Genomic DNA, 20,117 nt, shown 5'->3' with positions numbered 1-20,117 from the left:
GGCAGAAAAAGTTTAATAAAAATTATTACTACAAGTGTGTGAATCAGTTCTGTACCCCTCTCCCACCCCCCATTTCTGAATAAATTTCTGTCACTAGCTTACTAAGCGTGTGTAGCATCTTGTGTTATGTTCTATCAAGTGTGAAGATGAGTCATATTGAGCAGAACAAACCTCTAATGTGTGACATTGAACCATAGTCATGCTAGAGGATAGTTATGCTAGAGGATCCCTTTCTGAGTATGTACATTTTAAGTAATGTGTAAACTAAATACTAGTTTTGAAAATGTATGCCATATGATGTATTTGTGTACAATTCATGCCAGCAACAGTCCATACATTTATACTTACCAGCTGATGTCCTCTTTAAAAACCAGGTGGCAAAGACTCGCTACAGGACCCAATGACCAGAGCATCACCTATATTAATAAATCAAACACATTTTTAGCATTTGATGAACAATCCTAACATGTTTGCACAATTCTCTCCTTGTCATTTCCCTAGAGTTCACATCTATTGACAATACTCCAGTCTAACTTCTATTATTTACCGTCTAAAGTTGCGGTTGATGATGTCTGCTCATTTCAGCTAAGACATGCTACATATGCGTATTTCTCCTAAACCAGACCTTGTGTAAAATGCAAACTAAATGGTTACATTGCATTCTCTATCTGAGCATTTAGGGTAAGACATGCTACATGTCTGCATTGAACTAAAAGTAGACATTAGCGGAAAGAGACAATGACATGGTTAAATTGCATTAGCTAATATCTTACCATTTCAGCTAAGACATGCTACATATGCGTATTTCTCCTAAACCAGACCTTGTGTAAAATGCAAACTAAATGGTTACATTGCATTCTCTATCTGAGCATTTAAGGTAAGACATGCTACATATCTGCATTGAACTAAAACTAGACATTTGCGGAAATAAAAATAAATGGTTAAATTGCATCCTATAGCTGAACATTACGCTAACATTTTAAAACTACAGTGGCAATTGTCAAACTAATTAACCATGTTGTGCACAAATACTCACCAACGAGATAACCAGGGGGCATTTGTCTTTCCTCAAACGGTCTCCACAGGGACGACTGAAAGAGGATGCGGGCATCATGACTAGCTCCTCCAAAATTCGCACACACATGCATAATCCTCATCTGTGCGTCACAAACATACTGCACGTTGAGGCTATGAAAATGTTTGCGATTTCTGAAGGGCAATTCATTAATTGGAGCACGCAGCGCAATGTGGGTACAATCTATGGCTCCCAAGACATTGGGCAATTGAGCAATATCAAAGAATTCCCGCTTCAGGCGCCTCCAATCACCATCATTTTGTGGGAATCCTATGTATTGCTTACTGATACGTACCATGGCGTCCAGAAAGTTATCAAACACCACAGAGAATGTACCTTGAGCCAGGCCATGCATGTACATTTCTCCGGATTGAAAACTCCCAGAGGCCAGGACGTATAGACAACTTAGCATCTTACTCATGCCAGGGACAGCAGTCCTTATTCTTATACGTGGCTCCAAATGAGGTTTAAGAAGAACGTAAAGGCCAATGAGCTGTTCACGATTGAGCCGATACTTATCATAAACCTCAAAGTCGCTCATGTTTTCCAAGGTGGGTCTCACCCTGTAGACACGAGGACCTCGAACCAGACGACCCCTTCGTCTCAGTCTGAGCCGCCGAGGCTGCCTGATTCGATCAACAGCTAGTTCTCCAATAGCTGCACCAACAGCGTCTACCATGTCATCGTCATCCATCTTTCAAAACAGCGTAACAAGGTATGCACTTGATCTGATGTGGATCACAAGTGATGCTTTGGCCATGTTGTTTGGGGGATTTATAGTACAATTAGTCCAATGGTAGTGAGTTTGTAATGATTGCTGATTGTATTCAGCAGTGCGAATGCTTTCACAGTGGGCGTTTTTTTGTTGTTTGCTGAAATGTTGTTTTCCCCCAATGAATCTCAATGTGAAAGTGTCAAATATCACACATACAGTGCATGTTTGTAATGTTTGATCATATGCGTAATCAATATTTCTTAAACGCGATCTTATAGTAACAAGCACACGTCCAGGCTAACATGAATGAAAGTGCATAGTTGTGTATAATGTGCATCGAATGTGATCGATCATTGTTGCTGCAACATTGTTTGAAAACGATAAAGTAACATCTGCCATCTGTAGTATTGTATATATAAGTGATTTCCGAGCTGTCAATATTGTACGCGTCCCTTTATAATCGCAATAATAATTCAGAACTTCCCGTCTGCCATCTGTAGTATTGTATATATATAAGTGATTGCCGAGCTGTCAATATATGCGTCCCATTAAAATCGCACTAATGCTGAATAACTTCCGGCTGTCATCTGTAGTATTGTATATATAAGTGATTGCCGAGATGTCAATATTGTATGCGTCCCATTAAAATCGCAATAATAATTCCGAACTTCCCGTCTGCCATCTGTAGTATTGTATATATAAGTGATTGCCGAACTGTCAATATTGTATGCGTCCCATTCAAATGGCACTAATACTGAATAACTTCCGGCTGTCATCTGTAGTATTATATATATAAGTGATTGCGAGATGTAAATATTTATTAATTGTCCCATTCAAATCTCCCTAATAATGCTGTTCCAAACTGTTGTTTACGTATATGTTGTATTGTAGTATTGTAGTCGTGAATCTGTAATGTGTATGGTTGAATCTTCTAATGACGTCATCATATTATTAACCTGCCTATGTAGTTCTGAAATCCTCATTGTGTTGTTGTATTGTGCTACATTGTTATTGTGTGATGAATAAAATATAAATGTGTGCTTTGTGGTTGCGTGATGGGTGATGCGTGTTATGTACATATACGTATATATTGTGATTGTGTCCCACATATGCTGACTTCTATATAGCGGTCTGGCATTGTTGTTCCTTTCCATAAAGTGACATCTGTAATCTGGTGTAATGATGTTGTTCTTGTACGTAATTCCTAATGGTATATTGTGATGGAATCATGATGTTAAAAGTACATTAAAATCCATATGTTCTGTTTTGTGATTCCTAGAGAGAATGTAATGTGTTTTTCCCCCATCATTTGAATGCACATGTATGAGTGAATGGTAAAAGTAATGTATGTGCATCCATGACTGATCATGTGTTAAGCCTATGTAGATATGCAGTTGCTGCAAGCATATGAGTTGAATAAATGAAATGCAATAATAAAGGTAAATGAGAGGTGTTTCCCATTGTGTACTGTTTGTGAATCCTGAAATGTTGTAATTATTTTTGTGTCCGTTTAAATGTGTGTTTTTTTTTACAAAGTTTGTTACTAGTGATGTTGATTTGTAGTTGATGTAATGTAAAAGTATGAAACAATTTAATGCTGTTGTGAATATTCAATAAGTAAAATCCCTAAGTCCACCATAGGGAAATAGTCATTTCTTGATCTATTTATCATAGCTGGGTGTAACGCAGAAAAGCATGTATTTTTTTCCTATTTCTAGCACTGGTATTTGGAGTTTTTTTGTCTACGCTATTTGCGTGCGTTAGGGAAATCTGTCTGTCACGTGCACGAGCACGTCTTCCCCATAGAAGTCAATGGAGGCTCCAAATTTTGGTGTTTTTTTTTTCAAAGACTGGTTTTCCTCGTAAAGTGAGTGACGTCATGAGCTTGTGAGAAAAAGTAGCTAAATCGTGTTAATTTTGTAATAAATAACTTGTTTGTGTATGTAATGTGGTGTATATTTTTTGTATGCATCGATGAGTGTATGTTTGTGATAATCTTATTAGTTAGATGTAGCTATATGAGGGTCTTTTCTCGTGTGTCAATGTAAGTCAATGGCAAAATGGATTTGTGTTGTTTTTTTTCTAACACCCGAGATCTCGCAACTTTGATCCTTTCTATTTGGATGAAAAATTAATTAAATCTTAAAAATAAATATAGTGTAGTGTTTGTATGAGTGTAAGTGTAGTTTGTGTAATATTTGTTTTGTGATTCGTGGATGTTTATTTTGTCGGTAGATGTTAACTACTGGGTCTGAGCTGTCGGTAGTGATTTGTGCGTTGGGTGATTTTTTGAGTGTCGGTAACTAAACTCTAAATACCGGAGTCCGTAAAAAAAACAGCGTTAGGAGCCTCTAACGCTGGTTTTCACGGCTACCGCCAAACTCTAAATCTAGGCCATAGACAGGCATTACTAAGCTTGCATAAGAGGCTAATTAAAAAAGGTTGACACTGAGTTTTGAATGTTTGTGGGCAAACGTTTTAGGAACTGGGAGTGCTGTTAACGTTTTGTGGGCAATAACGTTTTTTGGGCAACTTTATTGAGGGTACACTTGGCTTATTTTTTGGGTCTCAGACCCACATGGCTAGTTAAAACCGCTCTGGTGCGGTTCTTTTGAGGCTGTAGAGACATTGAATGAGATGGGCGGGGCCTATTTTCGTGCCTCAGGTGCGCAGTTGTTTTCACTCTGCAAGTAGCAAGCTCCAACTCCTCAGGGCCCTTGTGGATGTTTTGGGCCAAATCAAAGCTTTAACTCCATATTTGCAATCCCTGAGGGCAGGTAGGCGCCACAGCAGGGCTGTGGCAAGGTGCTGGGGGTGTTTTTTTCCGTATTTAGGCCTTATTTCAATCCGGTTTGCACAATAAAGGGTTAAATGTTAAATTTTCTTGTGGGGCAAACTTAACTACACATATTGAGTCTGCTATCAAAAATGTGAACAATTTGGTGCATTTTAAGGCTGTTTTGCAGAATGTGTATGCTTTTTTTCTCTTAAAGGCGCAGTACCGTTTTTTATCTAAGCTGCCTGGGTTGCAGGGGAAGCGCAGTAGGTCTGGTGTGAGAACAAATGCTGAGCCGTCTGACGCTTTATTAGCCATATCCGATGTACCCTCACAATCTTCTGAGTTGGGGGTGAGGGATTTGCTGTCTGAGGGAGAGCTTTCTGATTCAGGAAAGATGTTCCCTCAGATAGACTAAGATATGACGGCTTTTAAATTTAAACTAGAACACCTCCGCTTATTGCTCAGGGAGGTTTTAGCGACTCTGGATGATTGTGACCCTATTGTAGTTCCAGAGAAATTGTGTAAAATGGACAGATTTCTAGAGGTTCCTGCCTACACTGATGTTTTTCTGGTCCCTAAGAGGATTTCAGACATTGTTACTAAGGAGTGGAATAGACCAGGTATTCAGTTCGCTCTCCCTCCTACTTTTAAGAAAATGTTTCCCATATCAGACACCATGCAGGACTCGTGGCAGACTGTCCCTAAGGTGGAGGCAGCTATTTCTACCTGGGCTAAGCGTACAACTAAACCTATTGAGGACAGTTGTGCTTTCAAAGATCCTATGGATAAAAAAATTAGAGGGTCTCCTAAAGAAAATATTTGTTCATCAGGGTTTTCTTCTCCATCCTATGGCGTGCATTGTTCCTGTAACTACTGCAGCTGCTTTTTGGTTCGAGGCTCTGGAGGAGGCTCTTCAGGTTGAGACCCCATTAGATGATATTCTGTATAGAATTAGGGCTCTCAAGCTAGCTAATTCTTTCATTACAGATGCCGCTTTTCAACTGGCTAAATTAGCGGCAAAGAATTCAGGTTTTGCCATTTTAGCGCGTAGAGCGTTATGGCTTAAGTCCTGGTCTGCTGATGTGTCATCAAAATCTAAGCTTTTAGCCATCCCTTTCAAGGGTAAGACCCTATTCGGTCCTGAACTGAAAGAGATAATTTCAGACATCACTGGAGGGAAAGGCCATGCCCTTCCTCAGGATAAGACAAATAAGATGAGGACCAAACAAAATAATTTTCGTTCCTTTCGAAACTTCAAAGGTGGTCCCTCTACCTCTTCCCCTGCTGCAAAGCAAGAGGGGAATTTTGCCCTATCCAAGTCAGTCTGGAGACCTAACCAGACTTGGAACAAAGGTAAACAGGCCAAGAAGCCCGCTGCTGCCACCAAGACAGCATGAAGGGGTAGCCCCCGATCCGGGACCGGATCTAGTAAGGGGCAGACTTTCTCTCTTTGCTCAGGCTTGGGCAAGAGACATTCAGGACTCCTGGGCTTTAGAAATCATAACCCAGGGGTATCTTCTAGATTTCAAAGATTCTCCTCCAAGGGGGAGATTCCATCTTTCTCAATTGTCTGTAAACCAGACAAAAAGAGAGGCGTTCTTACGCTGTGTAGAACACCTATATACCATGGGAGTGATCTGCCCAATTCCAAAAACATTACAGGGGCAGGGGTTCTACTCCAATCTGTTTGTGGTTCCCAAAAAAGAGGGAACCTTCAGACCAATTTTAGATCTCAAGATCCTAAACAAATTCCTCAGAGTCCCGTCCTTCAAGATGGAGACCATTCAAACTATTTTACCAATGATCCAGGAGGGTCAATATATGACCACCGTGGACTTAAAGGATGCATATCTACACATCCCTATCCACAAAGCTGATCACCAGTTCCTCAGGTTCGCCTTTCTGGACAAGCATTACCAGTTTGTGGCTCTTCCCTTTGGGTTGGCCACAACTCCCAGAATTTTCACAAAGGTGCTAGGGTCCCTTCTGGCCTTTCTAAGGCCGCGGGGCATAGCAGTGGCGCCTTATCTGGACGATATCTTAATTCAGGCGTCGACTTACCAACTAGCCAAATCTCACACGGACATCGTGTTGGCTTTTCTAAGATCTCACGGGTGGAAGGTGAACATAAAAAAGAGTTCACTTATCCCTCTCACAAGAGTTCCATTCCTGGGAACTCTGATAGATTCGGTGGACATGAAAATTTTTCTGACTGAGATCAGGAAATCAAAGATTTTAACCACCTGCCGAGCTCTTCATTCCATTCCTCGGCCGTCAGTGGCTCAGTGTATGGAGGTAATCGGTCTAATGGTAGCGGCAATGGACATAGTTCTGTTTGCTCGCTTGCATTTCAGACCACTGCAACTATGCATGCTCAATCAGTGGAATGGGGATTATGCAGATTTATCTCCTCAGATAAATCTGGATCAAGAGACCAGAGACTCTCTTCTTTGGTGGTTGTCACAGGATCATTTGTCCCAGGGAATGTGATTCCGCAGGCCAGTATGGGTCATAGGGACGACGGACGCCAGCCTATTGGGCTGGGTAGGGTGCAGTCTGGAATTTCCTGAAAGCACAGGGTTTGTGGACTCAGGAGGAGGCTCTCCTCCCGATAAATATTCTAGAACTGAGAGCGATCTTCAACGCGCTTCAGGCGTGGCCTCAGCTGGCTTCAGCCAGATTCATAAGATTCCTGTCGGACAATATCACGACTGTAGCCTATATCAATCATCAGGGGGGAACAAAGAGTTCTCTAGCGATGATAGAGGTTACCAAAATAATTTGATGGACAGAGACTCACTCTTGCCATCTATCAGCAATCTATATCCCAGGAGTGGAGAACTGGGAAGCGGATTTTCTAAGTCATCAGACTTTTCAGTGTGAGTGGGAACTCCATCCGGAGGTGTTTGCACAATTAATTCAGCAATGGGGCACACCAGAATTGGATCTGATGGCGTCTTGCCAAAACGCCAAACTTCCTTGTTATATGTCCAGGTCAAGGGATCCTCAGGCAGTACTGATAGATGCTCTAGCAGTACCCTGGTCGTTCAACCTGGCTTATGTGTTTCCACCATTTCCTCTCCTTCCCCGTTTGATTGCCAGAATCAAACAGGAGAGAGCCTCGTGATTTTGATAGCACCTGCGTGGCCACGCAGGACTTGGTATGCAGACCTGGTAGACATGTTATCTCTTCCACCATGGACTCTGCCACTGAGACAGGACCTTCTGATTCAAGGTCTGTTCCAGCATCCAAATCTAGTTTCTCTGCGGCTGACTGCTTGGAGATTGAACGCTTGATTTTATCCAAGCGGGGGATCTCTGAGTCGGTCATAGATACCTTGATTCAGGCTCAAAAGCCTGTCACTAGGAAAATTTGTCATAAGATATGGCGTAGATATCTTTATTGGTGCGAATCCAAAGGCTACTCATGGAGTAAGATCAGAATTCCTAGGATTTTGTCCTTTCTCAAAGAAGGATTGGAGAAAGGGCTCTCAGTGAGTTCCTTAAAGGGACAGATATCTGCTTTATCAATTCTACTGCCCAAATGTCTGGCAGATGTTCCAGACGTTCAGTCGTTCTGTCAGGCTTTAGTTAGAATCAAGCCTGTGTTTAAACCTGTTGCTCCGCCATGGAGTTTTAATTTAGTTCTTAAAGTTCTTCAAGGGGTTCCGTTTGAACCTATGCATTCCATAGATATTAAGCTTCTATCTTGGAAAGTTCTGTTTTTAGTTGCTATCTCTTCGGCTCGAAGAGTTTTGAACTATCTGCATTGCAATGCAACTCGCCTTATCTGGTTTTCCATGCTGATAAGGTGGTTTTGCGTACCAAACCTGGATTCCTTCCTAAGGTTGTTACTAATAGGAATATCAATCAGGAAATTGTTGTTCCTTCTCTGTGTCCTAATCCTTCCTCTAAGAACGAGAATCTGTTGCACAACTTGGACGTGGTTCATGCTTTGAAGTTTTACTTGCAAGCAACCAAAGATTTCCGTCAAACATCTTCTTTGTTTGTTGTCTATTCTGGAAAACGTAGAGGTCATAAAGCTACGGCTACCTCTCTTTCTTTTTGGCTAAAAAGCATCATCTGTTTGGCATACGAGACTGCTGGACAGCAGCCTCCTGAAAGGATTTACAGCTCACTCTACTAGAGCGGTGGCTTCCACATGGGCTTTTAAAAATGATGCTTCTGTTGAACAGATTTGTAAGGCTGCGACTTGGTCTTCGCTTCATACCTTTTCCAAATTTTACAAATTTGATACTTTTGCTTCTTCAGAGGCTATTTTTGGGAGAAAAGTTCTTCAAGCAGTGGTGCCTTCTGTTTAACCATCTGTCTTGTCCCTCCCGTTCATCCGTGTCCTGTAGCTTTGGTATTGTATCCCACAAGTAAAGGATGAATCAGTGGACTCGTCGTATCTTATAGAAGAAAAGTAAATTTATGTTTACCTGATGAATTAATTTCTTCTATGGTACGACGAGTCCACGGCCCGCCCTGTCATTTTAAGACAGATTATATTTTTTATTTTAAACTTCAGTCACCTCTGCACCTTTTAGTTTCTCCTTTTTCTTCCTGTACCTTCGGTCGAATGACTGGGGGGTGGATCTAAGGCAGAAGCTATATAGACAGCTCTGCTGTGGTGCTCTTTGCCACTTCCTGTTAGCAGGAGGATATTATCCCACAAGTAAAGAATGAATCCGTGGACTCGTTGTACCATAGAAGAAATTAATTTATCAGGTAAGCATAAATTTACTTTTTTACCTCTGTAATTACCTTGTATATAAGCTTCTGCAGACTGCCTCCTTATCTCAGATCTTTTGACAGACTTGCATTTCAGGCAATTTGTGCTGACTCTTAAATAACTCCACGTGCATGAGCACAATGTTATTTATATGAAACACGTGAATTAACACCCTCTAGCTGTGAAATAGATGTCAAATTCATTTAGATAAGAGGCAGCCTTCTAGGGCTTAGAAATTAGCATAGGAGCCTCCTAGGATTAACTTTCAACTAAGAAAACCAAGAGAGCAAATCAAATTTGATGATAAAAGTAAATTAGAAAGTTGTTTAAAATTGCATGCCCTATCTGAATCATGAAAGGTTAATTTGGACTTTAATATCCCTTTAAGGGGCAATTATAACACACACAGTGTTAACTCTACTAAATGCTTATGGTGAATCAACATCACATATGTAATAACCTAATCAGCTGATCTGTATCACATGAATTGTTATGTGTGTCTTTAATTATACCATATGTACAGTTAATCAGAACCATTATTTTTTTATTATCTGTCTAAACCATTTAATATATGTTTACAGACACGGCCAGAGCACTGAGAGATATCAGATATTGATGTAACTGGAGTGAATAAGAGAACCTTCTTCCTGAGCACAGACATTGGAGCCTGTTATCAGCATGAACACATATGTGTTAGGTGAGTAAAATAGATATTATGCTGACTTTAATTACTGGGAAAATAGAATAGATCACTCATTAAACAAATATAAACTATTATATTTGTATCTGCATCTTTTAAGAACATTTGTGTAAGTGACAGTTATAAAGAAGGATCAATCCTCATTGGGATGAGGATCAGGGTAAAATATACTACTCTCCCCTCTGTCCTTTTAGACAGAACATGTCCAACAACTGACTAACCACACCCCAGACTTCTGTATTCAGAACACCTGCAACACCACCTTCCCCTGCCCTGACCTCGCTCATGGAACACCCATAACTACACTTAAATGACTACTTGTTCCCAATAAGTGTTCCCCACCCAAGAACTGCACCTGATTTGTGTGCTTAATTTTGCAGTAAATATTATTAAACTAATAAAGTTTTTGGCTGTTTATATAAATTAAACAACCACAGCTGAAAGCTTAAAAGTATTGTAAAATCACTGCTTCTTACCCTCTGGAAACATCCCACACTGATTAATAGTCTGTGATAATTAAGACATCATGTTTTCACCCAACTTGTTTAGTATGAGCCGGACAGGGCTGTATGAGCAGTTGCTTGTGCAATGATAAATGAGGATGGTGGATGCCACCTCTCTTGCCCAGAATACAGATGTCCTTGCTCCCTGGCTGAGAACATTATGCAACATTCTCTGTTGTCATTTTTTAATTTGTGATTTATAGCTAAATACATTTAAAAATAAACACAAAATGGAAGCCATTTTGTAACGTATTAAAGAATATGATTTTTTATTAAGATGGATTATATTCTAAATAATAAATATTGTTATTTTTCTTTATTTCATTTCTTTTTATGTAGACAAACACATGCATAGCTCATATCCATCCCTCACTACAGGAAGCATCAGAATGATACCACAGACTCCAACATTTTTAGACACTAATGAATATTCACAAACATTGGGGAAATCACAGCAGATATTTAAAGGAGATGGTGAATTGGCAGGAACTGGGCAGCAATCATTATGTACAGAGAGTAATTTTGTCATCAAACAAGAGGACAAGATTTATGCATCAACTAGTGAAATAATTATCCCTGATGATAAGCCACATACATGTATTGAGTTTTCAAAAAAAATCAAAGAAGAGAAAAGTCTACCGTCTAGCCAAATAATTCATACAAAGGAGAGACCTTTCAAATGTACAGAATGTGAGAAAAGCTTTAGATATAAGTCTCGTCTCCTAGAACACCTCAAAATTCACACAGGTGAGAAGCCACACACATGTACTGAGTGTGACAAATGTTTTATACAAATGACAAATCTTATAGCTCATAAAAGGACCCACACAGGGGAGAAATCATTTAGCTGTACAGAGTGTGGAAAAAGTTTTACACGAATGGATTATCTGAAAACTCATGAAAGGATTCACACAGGGGAAAAGCCTTTCACATGTACAGAGTGTGGAAAAGGTTTTACAGTAAAGCGTAATCTGACAAATCATGAAAAGAGTCACACAGGAGATAAGCCATTCACATGTACAGAGTGTGGAAAATGTTTTACACAAAAGAGCAATCTGAAAAAGCATGAAAGGATTCACACAGGAGAAAAGCCGTTCACATGTACAGAGTGTGGGAAAAGTTTTACACAAATGGATAATCTTAAATCTCATGAAAGGATTCACACAGGAGAAAAGCCGTTCACATGTACAGACTGTGAAAAAAGTTTTACAGAAATTAATCATCTGAAAAGTCATGAAAGGATTCACACAGGAGAAAAGCCTTTCACATGTACAGAGTGTGGAAAAAGTTTTACAGTAAAGAGTGCTCTTGCAAATCATGAAAAGAGTCACACAGGAGAAAAGCCATTCACATGTACAGAGTGTGGAAAAAAATGTAAAGTAAGGAGTGATCTGAAAACTCATGAAAGGATTCACACAGGAGAAAAGCCGTTCACTTGTACAGAGTGTGGGAAAAGTTTTACACGAATGGATAATCTGAAAACTCATGAAAGGATTCACACAGGAGAAAAGCATTTCACATGTACAGAGTGTGGAAAAAGTTTTACAGAAAAGAGTAGTCTGAAAACTCATGAAAGGATTCACACAGGAGAAAAGCCTTTCACTTGTACAGAGTGTGGAAAAAGTTTTACAGAAAAGAGTAGTCTGAAAACTCATGAAAGGAGACACACAGGGGAAAAGCCATTCACATGTACAGAGTGTGGAAAATCTTTTACACATAATAGTAATCTGAGAAAACATGAAAGGATTCACAAGGGAAGCAACCTTTCACATGTTTAGAAAGTGGAAAAAAAGGTTTTTCTTGAAGTATCACAAAACACCAAATATTTACACACAAATATACTTTATATACACAGTGTATAAACCTTTTTATAATTATCCTAAAGAGAACAAACTCTCTAAATAGAAGCATCAAAAAGGAGTTTCTTGTAAATAATACTTTCTACAGTTATAAAAGCCTCAGATTGGAAGTGATCAAATACAAACACCACACAGGAATATACAGATTTCTCCTCCTACTGACCAGTTTACACAACCATTCTACACCAAAGCACCACAGGGTTGTTTATTAATATGTCAGTGTTATGACTTGTACATTTGATTTACATAGGGGAGGAAATAATTACATTTACAGAATAAAGGAGTCTTTATATGAAAAGAGTTTTAGAAACTTAAATAAACAAGAACAGTCTCAAATGATTGACATCTGGGAGATATATTTAATGTGCACATCATGTGGATAAACCTTTTCTTATAGCAATAGATGCTTAGCATAGTACATGTTATATACCAGAGGAATTACTGAGGGGAAACTGATTTTATTTCATGAGACACAATATCAGTAACATACGTGATCATAATCAGTTTAATTTAAATGGCTACTATAACTAAAGGTGAACATTATATATCTGATAAATCCCTTTGTATCAAGAGCACAAGTGTTAGGTATATTTATACCATTGTGTGCAGATATCATGTAATGCTCCTTTTGACTATATAATGATGTAATGGTTTTTCCTGCAAATAAAAAGTGATTGTAATCCAGACCAGTATTTTGTGTTTTTTGTATAATTAAAAACACAATATCACAGAATAATTTGGAAAACATCATCAAATACAGAAGCCAAATCTCACAATGAAAGTTAAACGCTGATAATTCAGAGCAGCAATTTTACCCAACTTTCCAATTTACTTCTGTTATCTAATTTGCTTTGTTCTTTTAGTATAATTTGTTAAAGAGAAAACCTAGGAGGCTAATATGAGCTTAGGGGCATGCACATGTATTTAGCACTCTGTGCAGCAGTGTTTGTAACTATGTATAACAATGCTATATATGTTGCAAACTCTGCTGTCTGAAGACACGTGCATACTCATGAGTTCACATAGGGTTACTCTTTAACAAATGATACTAAGAGAACTAAGCACAAATGATAATATAATTACATTGGAAAGTTGTTGGAAATGTCATGTTCTTTCCAATACATTTGTTTAATTTTCACTTAACTGTCCTTTCTCCAACATAGGTGTGTCCGGTCCACGGCGTCATCCTTACTTGTGGGATATTCTCTTCCCCAACAGGAAATGGCAAAGAGCCCAGCAAAGCTGGTCACATGATCCCTCCTAGGCTCCGCCTACCCCAGTCATTCTCTTTGCCGTTGTACAGGCAACATCTCCACGGAGATGGCTTAGAGTTTTTTAGTGTTTAACTGTAGTTTTTATTATTCAATCAAGAGTTTGTTATTTTAAAATAGTGCTGGTATGTACTATTTACTCAGAAACAGAAAAGAGATGAAGATTTCTGTTTGTATGAGGAAAATGATTTTAGCAACCGTTACTAAAATCCATGGCTGTTCCACACAGGACTGTTGAGAGGAATTAACTTCAGTTGGGGGAACAGTGAGCAGTCTCTTGCTGCTTGAGGTATGACACATTCTAACAAGACGATGTAATGCTGGAAGCTGTCATTTTCCCTATGGGATCCGGTAAGCCATGTTTATTAAGATTGTAAATAAGGGCTTCACAAGGGCTTATTAAGACTGTAGACTTTTTCTGGGCTAAATCGATTCATTATTAACACATATTTAGCCTTGAGGAATCATTTAATCTGGGTATTTTGATAAGTTTATATCGGCAGGCACTTTTTTAGACACCTTTCTCTTTAGGGGCTTTCCCAAATCATAGGCAGAGCCTCATTTTCGCGCCGGTGTTGCGCACTTGTTTTTGAGAGGCATGACATGCAGTCGCATGTGTGAGGAGCTCTGATACATAGAAAAGACTTTCTGAAGGCGTCATTTGGTATCGTATTCCCCATTGGGCTTGGTTGGGTCTCAGCAAAGCAGACACCAGGGACTGTAAAGGGGTTAGAGTTAAAAACGGCTCCGGTTCCGTTATTTTAAGGGTTAAAGCTTCCAAATTTGGGGTGCAATACTTTTAAGGCTTTAAGACACTGTGGTGAAATTTTGGTGAATTTTGAACAATTCCTTCATATTTTTTCGCAATTGCAGTAATAAAGTGTGTTCAGTTTAAAATTTAAAGTGACAGTAACGGTTTTATTTTAAAACGTTTTTTGTACTTTGTTATCAAGTTTATGCCTGTTTAACATGTCTGAACTACCAGATAGACTGTGTTCTGAATGTGGGGAAGCCAGAGTTCCTTCTCATTTAAATAAATGTGATTTATGTGACAATGACAATGATGCCCAAGATGATTCCTCAAGTGAGGGGAGTAAGCATGGTACTGCATCATTCCCTCCTTCGTCTACACGAGTCTTGCCCACTCAGGAGGCCCCTAGTACATCTAGCGCGCCAATACTCCTTACTATGCAACAATTAACGGCTGTAATGGATAATTCTGTCAAAAACATTTTAGCCAAAATGCACACTTATCAGCGTAAGCGCGACTGCTCTGTTTTAGATACTGAAGAGCATGACGACGCTGATAATAATGGTTCTGAAGGGCCCCTAAACCAGTCTGATGGGGCCAGGGAGGTTTTGTCTGAGGGAGAAATTACTGATTCAGGGAACATTTCTCAACAAGCTGAACCTGATGTGATTACGTTTAAATTTAAGTTGGAACATCTCCGCATTCTGCTTAAGGAGGTATTATCCACTCTGGATGATTGTGACAAGTTGGTCATCCCAGAGAAACTATGTAAAATGGACAAGTTCCTAGAGGTCCCGGGGCTCCCAGAAGCTTTTCCTATACCCAAGCGGGTGGCGGACATGCTCAGTCAGTGGAATGGGGACTATACAAACTTGTCTCCGAGGATACAAGTAAATCAGAGGACCAGAGACTCACTCCGTTGGTGGCTGTCCCTGGACAACCTGTCACAAGGGATGACCTTCCGCAGACCAGAGTGGGTCATTGTCACGACCGACGCCAGTCTGATGGGCTGGGGCGCGGTCTGGGGATCCCTGAAAGCTCAGGGTCTTTGGTCTCGGGAAGAATCTCTTCTACCGATAAATATTCTGGAACTGAGAGCGATATTCAATGCTCTCAAGGCTTGGCCTCAGCTAGCGAGGGCCAAGTTCATACGGTTTCAATCAGACAACATGACAACTGTTGCGTACATCAACCATCAGGGGGGAACAAGGAGTTCCCTGGCGATGGAAGAAGTGACCAAAATCATTCTATGGGCGGAGTCTCACTCCTGCCACCTGTCTGCTATCCACATCCCAGGAGTGGAAAATTGGGAAGCGGATTTTCTGAGTCGTCAGACATTGCATCCGGGGGAGTGGGAACTCCATCCGGAAATCTTTGCCCAAGTCACTCAACTGTGGGGCATTCCAGACATGGATCTGATGGCCTCTCGTCAGAACTTCAAAGTTCCTTGCTACGGGTCCAGATCCAGGGATCCCAAGGCGGCTCTAGTGGATGCACTAGTAGCACCTTGGACCTTCAAACTAGCTTATGTATTCCCGCCGTTTCCTCTCATCCCCAGGCTGGTAGCCAGGATCAATCAGGAAAGGGCGTCGGTGATCTTGATAGCTCCTGCGTGGCCACGCAGGACTTGGTATGCAGATCTGGTGAATATGTCATCGGCTCCACCATGGAAGCTACCTTTGAGACGAGACCTTCTTGTTCAAGGTCCGTTCGAACATCCGAATCTGGTCTCACTCCAGCTGACTGCTTGGAGATTGAACGCTTGATCTTATCGAAGCGACGGTTCTCAGATTCTGTTATCGATACTCTTGTTCAGGCCAGAAAGCCTGTAACTAGAAAGATTTACCACAAAATTTGGAAAAAATATATCTGTTGGTGTGAATCTAAAGGATTCCCTTGGGACAAGGTTAAGATTCCTAAGATTCTATCCTTCCTTCAAGAAGGATTGGAAAAAGGATTATCTGCAAGTTCCCTGAAGGGACAGATTTCTGCCTTGTCTGTGTTACTTCACAAAAAGCTGGCAGCTGTGCCAGATGTTCAAGCCTTTGTTCAGGCTCTGGTTAGAATCAAGCCTGTTTACAAACCTTTGACTCCTCCTTGGAGTCTCAACTTAGTTCTTTCAGTTCTTCAGGGGGTTCCGTTTGAACCCTTACATTCCGTTGATATTAAGTTATTATCTTGGAAAGTTTTGTTTTTGGTTGCAATTTCTTCTGCTAGAAGAGTTTCAGAATTATCTGCTCTGCAGTGTTCTCCTCCTTATCTGGTGTTCCATGCAGATAAGGTGGTTTTACGTACTAAACCTGGTTTTCTTCCAAAAGTTGTTTCTAACAAAAACATTAACCAGGAGATTATCGTACCTTCTCTGTGTCCGAAACCAGTTTCGAAGAAGGAATGTTTGTTGCACAATTTGGATGTTGTTCGCGCTCTAAAATTCTATTTAGATGCTACAAAGGATTTTAGACAAACATCTTCCTTGTTTGTTGTTTATTCCGGTAAAAGGAGAGGTCAAAAAGCAACTTCTACCTCTCTCTCTTTTTGGATTAAAAGCATCATCAGATTGGCTTACGAGACTGCCGGACGGCAGCCTCCCGAAAGAATCACAGCTCATTCCACTAGGGCTGTGGCTTCCACATGGGCCTTCAAGAACGAGGCTTCTGTTGATCAGATATGTAGGGCAGCGACTTGGTCTTCACTGCACACTTTTACCAAATTTTACAAGTTTGATACTTTTGCTTCTTCTGAGGCTATTTTTGGGAGAAAGGTTTTGCAAGCCGTGGTGCCTTCCATCTAGGTGACCTGATTTGCTCCCTCCCATCATCCGTGTCCTAAAGCTTTGGTATTGGTTCCCACAAGTAAGGATGACGCCGTGGACCGGACACACCTATGTTGGAGAAAACAGAATTTATGTTTACCTGATAAATTACTTTCTCCAACGGTGTGTCCGGTCCACGGCCCGCCCTGGTTTTTTAATCAGGTCTGATAATTTATTTTCTTTAACTACAGTCACCACGGTTTCATATGGTTTCTCCTATGCAAATATTCCTCCTTAACGTCGGTCGAATGACTGGGGTAGGCGGAGCCTAGGAGGGATCATGTGACCAGCTTTGCTGGGCTCTTTGCCATTTCCTGTTGGGGAAGAGAATATCCCACAAGTAAGGATGACGCCGTGGACCGGACACACCGTTGGAGAAAGTAATTTATCAGGTAAACATAAATTCTGTTTTTAACAGTACATAAAACAATATCAAATTAACCCCACAGCCTACACCAACCCAGATTATTAATCACAAGCAAGACTTTATACACAGACATTTTCTGTTATTTAAATTATACTTAAAGGGATAGGAAATTACTCTTTCATGATTCAGATAGAATGTGTAATTTTAAGACACTTTTAATTTCACTTCTGTTATCAAATTTACTTTCTTCTTTTGATATCCTTTGCTGAAAAAAATATGTACATATTCCCAGCAGCAGAACTGTACTACTGGGAGCTGACTGCTGATAGGTGCCTACATACATTTGCCTCTTGTCATTGGCTCACAAGATATGATCTGCTAGCTCCCAGTATTACAGTGCTGCTCTAGAGCTGACGTTGCAGGAGTTAAACACATAGTTATATAAAAGAATAAATAAATAGGGGGCGCTCTTGGGCTAATGGAAATCAGTGATATAGATATTATAACACTCTGTAAGAAAGGTGAACAACTGAATACAATAAACAGGATGATAAAATAAAATAAAAATATTTAAGTCCCATATAGTGAGAGGGTGTGTGGCCATGTGGGCTTCTGTTACATTATATCCTTTACAGGTTGTTGTTTTTATCTACTATAAACCTGATATCTAGTGCTTCTTATACTGTGATATCGCATTCTGAACCATTACAGTTTGAGCCACACCAGAGGCCGTCTGCTGGGTGACCGTTAGATTCCAGCCTGCTCCATTTGCACCAAGAGGAGTGCATCATCAAATGTGAGTGCAAATTTCTCATATATCATCTTACAACAGTATACACAGTGCTAGGCCATGTGGCGCTTCTGTTTCTTTGTATCATCTACATAGTTATTATTATTATTATCATTTATTTGTATAGCGCCGCCAAATTCTGTAGCGCTGGGTACAATGATAGGGGTATACAATGACAAAGATTTGTGATACAATACAAAACATAACAAGACTAAACAAATCTAGCACAGGAGGAAGAGGGCCCTGCTCCGGAGAGCTCACAGTCTATAGGTTTAGGGTGCAGAGACATAAGGTTGGGGTAGCTTGTTACATCGGTTGTATTTGCAGCAGTGGGTCAGGCAGTTCATGTACATGTATTAGCTTGGTTCGGATGCGGGATGGAGGAGAGGTGGTAAGCCTCTCTGAATAGGTGGGTTTTCAAGGATCTTCTGAAGCTATACAAGGTTGGAGACAGTCTGATGGAGTGGGGTAGAGAGTTCCAGAGGACAGGAGCAGCACGTGCGAAGTCTTGGAGGCGGGAGTGGGATGTAGAGATAACAGGAGTGTAGAGACGTAGGTCAGAGGTTGATCGAAGAGGACGGGATGGGGAGTATTTCATGATGAGAGAGGAAATATAGTTGGGAGTTAGACTGTTGAGTGCTTTGTAGGTTAGGGCTAATACTTTAAATTGTATTCTGGAGTGTATGGGGAGCCAGTGTAGAGACTGGCAGAGCGGAGCAGCTGATGTAGATCGTTGACTTAGGTGGATGAGTCTAGCAGAAGCATTCATAATAGATTGGAGGGAGGAGAGGCGGTGTTTTGGAACGCCATTTAAGAGTAGATTGCAATAATCAATGCGTGACAGGATGAGGCAATGAATAAGTATTTTTGTAGTATTTTGAGTAAGGAAGGGACGAATTCTGGAAATATTGCGTAGGTGTGAATGGCAGGATTTGGTAAGCGTTTGTATATGTGGGTTGAATGTGAGTTCTGAGTCTAGTGTGACCCCAAGGCAGCGGACCTGGGGTGAGGTGTTGAGAATAGAATCTCCAACCATCAGAGAAATGTCAGGTGTCAGATGTCTCGAAGAGGGGGGAATAACAAGCAGCTCAGTTTTGGACAGATTGAGTTGGAGGTAGTGTGAAGACATCCAAGAGAAAATTGCAGAGAGGCAGTCAGAAATCTGGTTGAGTAAAGAGGGAGAGATATCAGGAGAGGAAAGATAGATTTGGGTATCATCAGCATATAGGTGGTACTGGAATCCAAAGGAGGCTATAAGTTTTCCAAGGCAGGATGTATAAAGAGAGAAAAGCAAGGGACCCAAGACAGAGCCTTGCGGTACTCCAACTGAGAGAGGCATAGGATCACAAGATATGTTGTTAAAGGAAACTGAAAACCAGCGGTTTGAAAGATATGATGCAAACCAGGAGAGGGCTGTGTCTCGGATGCCAAATGAATGTAGTATTTTTAGGAGGAGAGGATGGTCAACTGTGTCAAAAACTGCGGACAGGTCAAGAAGAATTAGTAATGACCTTTTGCTTTGGCTGATAACAGGTCATTTGTTACTTTAGCAAGAGCGGTTTCTGTTGAGTGTTTAGGGCGGAAACCAGATTGTAGTGGATCAAGTAAGGAGCTAGTTGTGAGAAATTGAGTTTGCCGATTATAGACTAGTTGTTCCAATAATTTTGAAGCAAAGGGAAGTAAGGAGACCGGTCGATAGTTAGAAGGCGTGGAGGGGTCAAGCGAGGGCTTTTTTAGGATTGGTATGATTGACGCATGCT

The 20,117-nt window shown here is 40.5% G+C and overlaps 1 protein-coding gene across 1 annotated transcript; it reads left to right on the top strand.

The window, feature by feature from the left end:
• Positions 1 to 9,899: 9,899 nt before the first annotated feature.
• LOC128660050 (gastrula zinc finger protein XlCGF26.1-like) lies at positions 9,900 to 13,050 on the top strand. Its single transcript, XM_053713649.1, has 2 exons — positions 9,900 to 10,001; positions 10,847 to 13,050. The coding sequence occupies exons 1-2, from the start codon at positions 9,983 to 9,985 to the stop codon at positions 12,283 to 12,285; spliced, it is 1,458 nt and encodes a 485-aa protein (XP_053569624.1). The 5' UTR covers positions 9,900 to 9,982; the 3' UTR covers positions 12,286 to 13,050.
• The last annotated feature ends 7,067 nt before the right edge of the window (positions 13,051 to 20,117 follow it).

Source organism: Bombina bombina, chromosome 5, assembly GCF_027579735.1.
Source record: "Bombina bombina isolate aBomBom1 chromosome 5, aBomBom1.pri, whole genome shotgun sequence".
Classification (NCBI taxonomy): Eukaryota; Metazoa; Chordata; class Amphibia; order Anura; family Bombinatoridae; genus Bombina; species Bombina bombina.
This window is presented reverse-complemented; position numbering and strand designations above follow the sequence as displayed.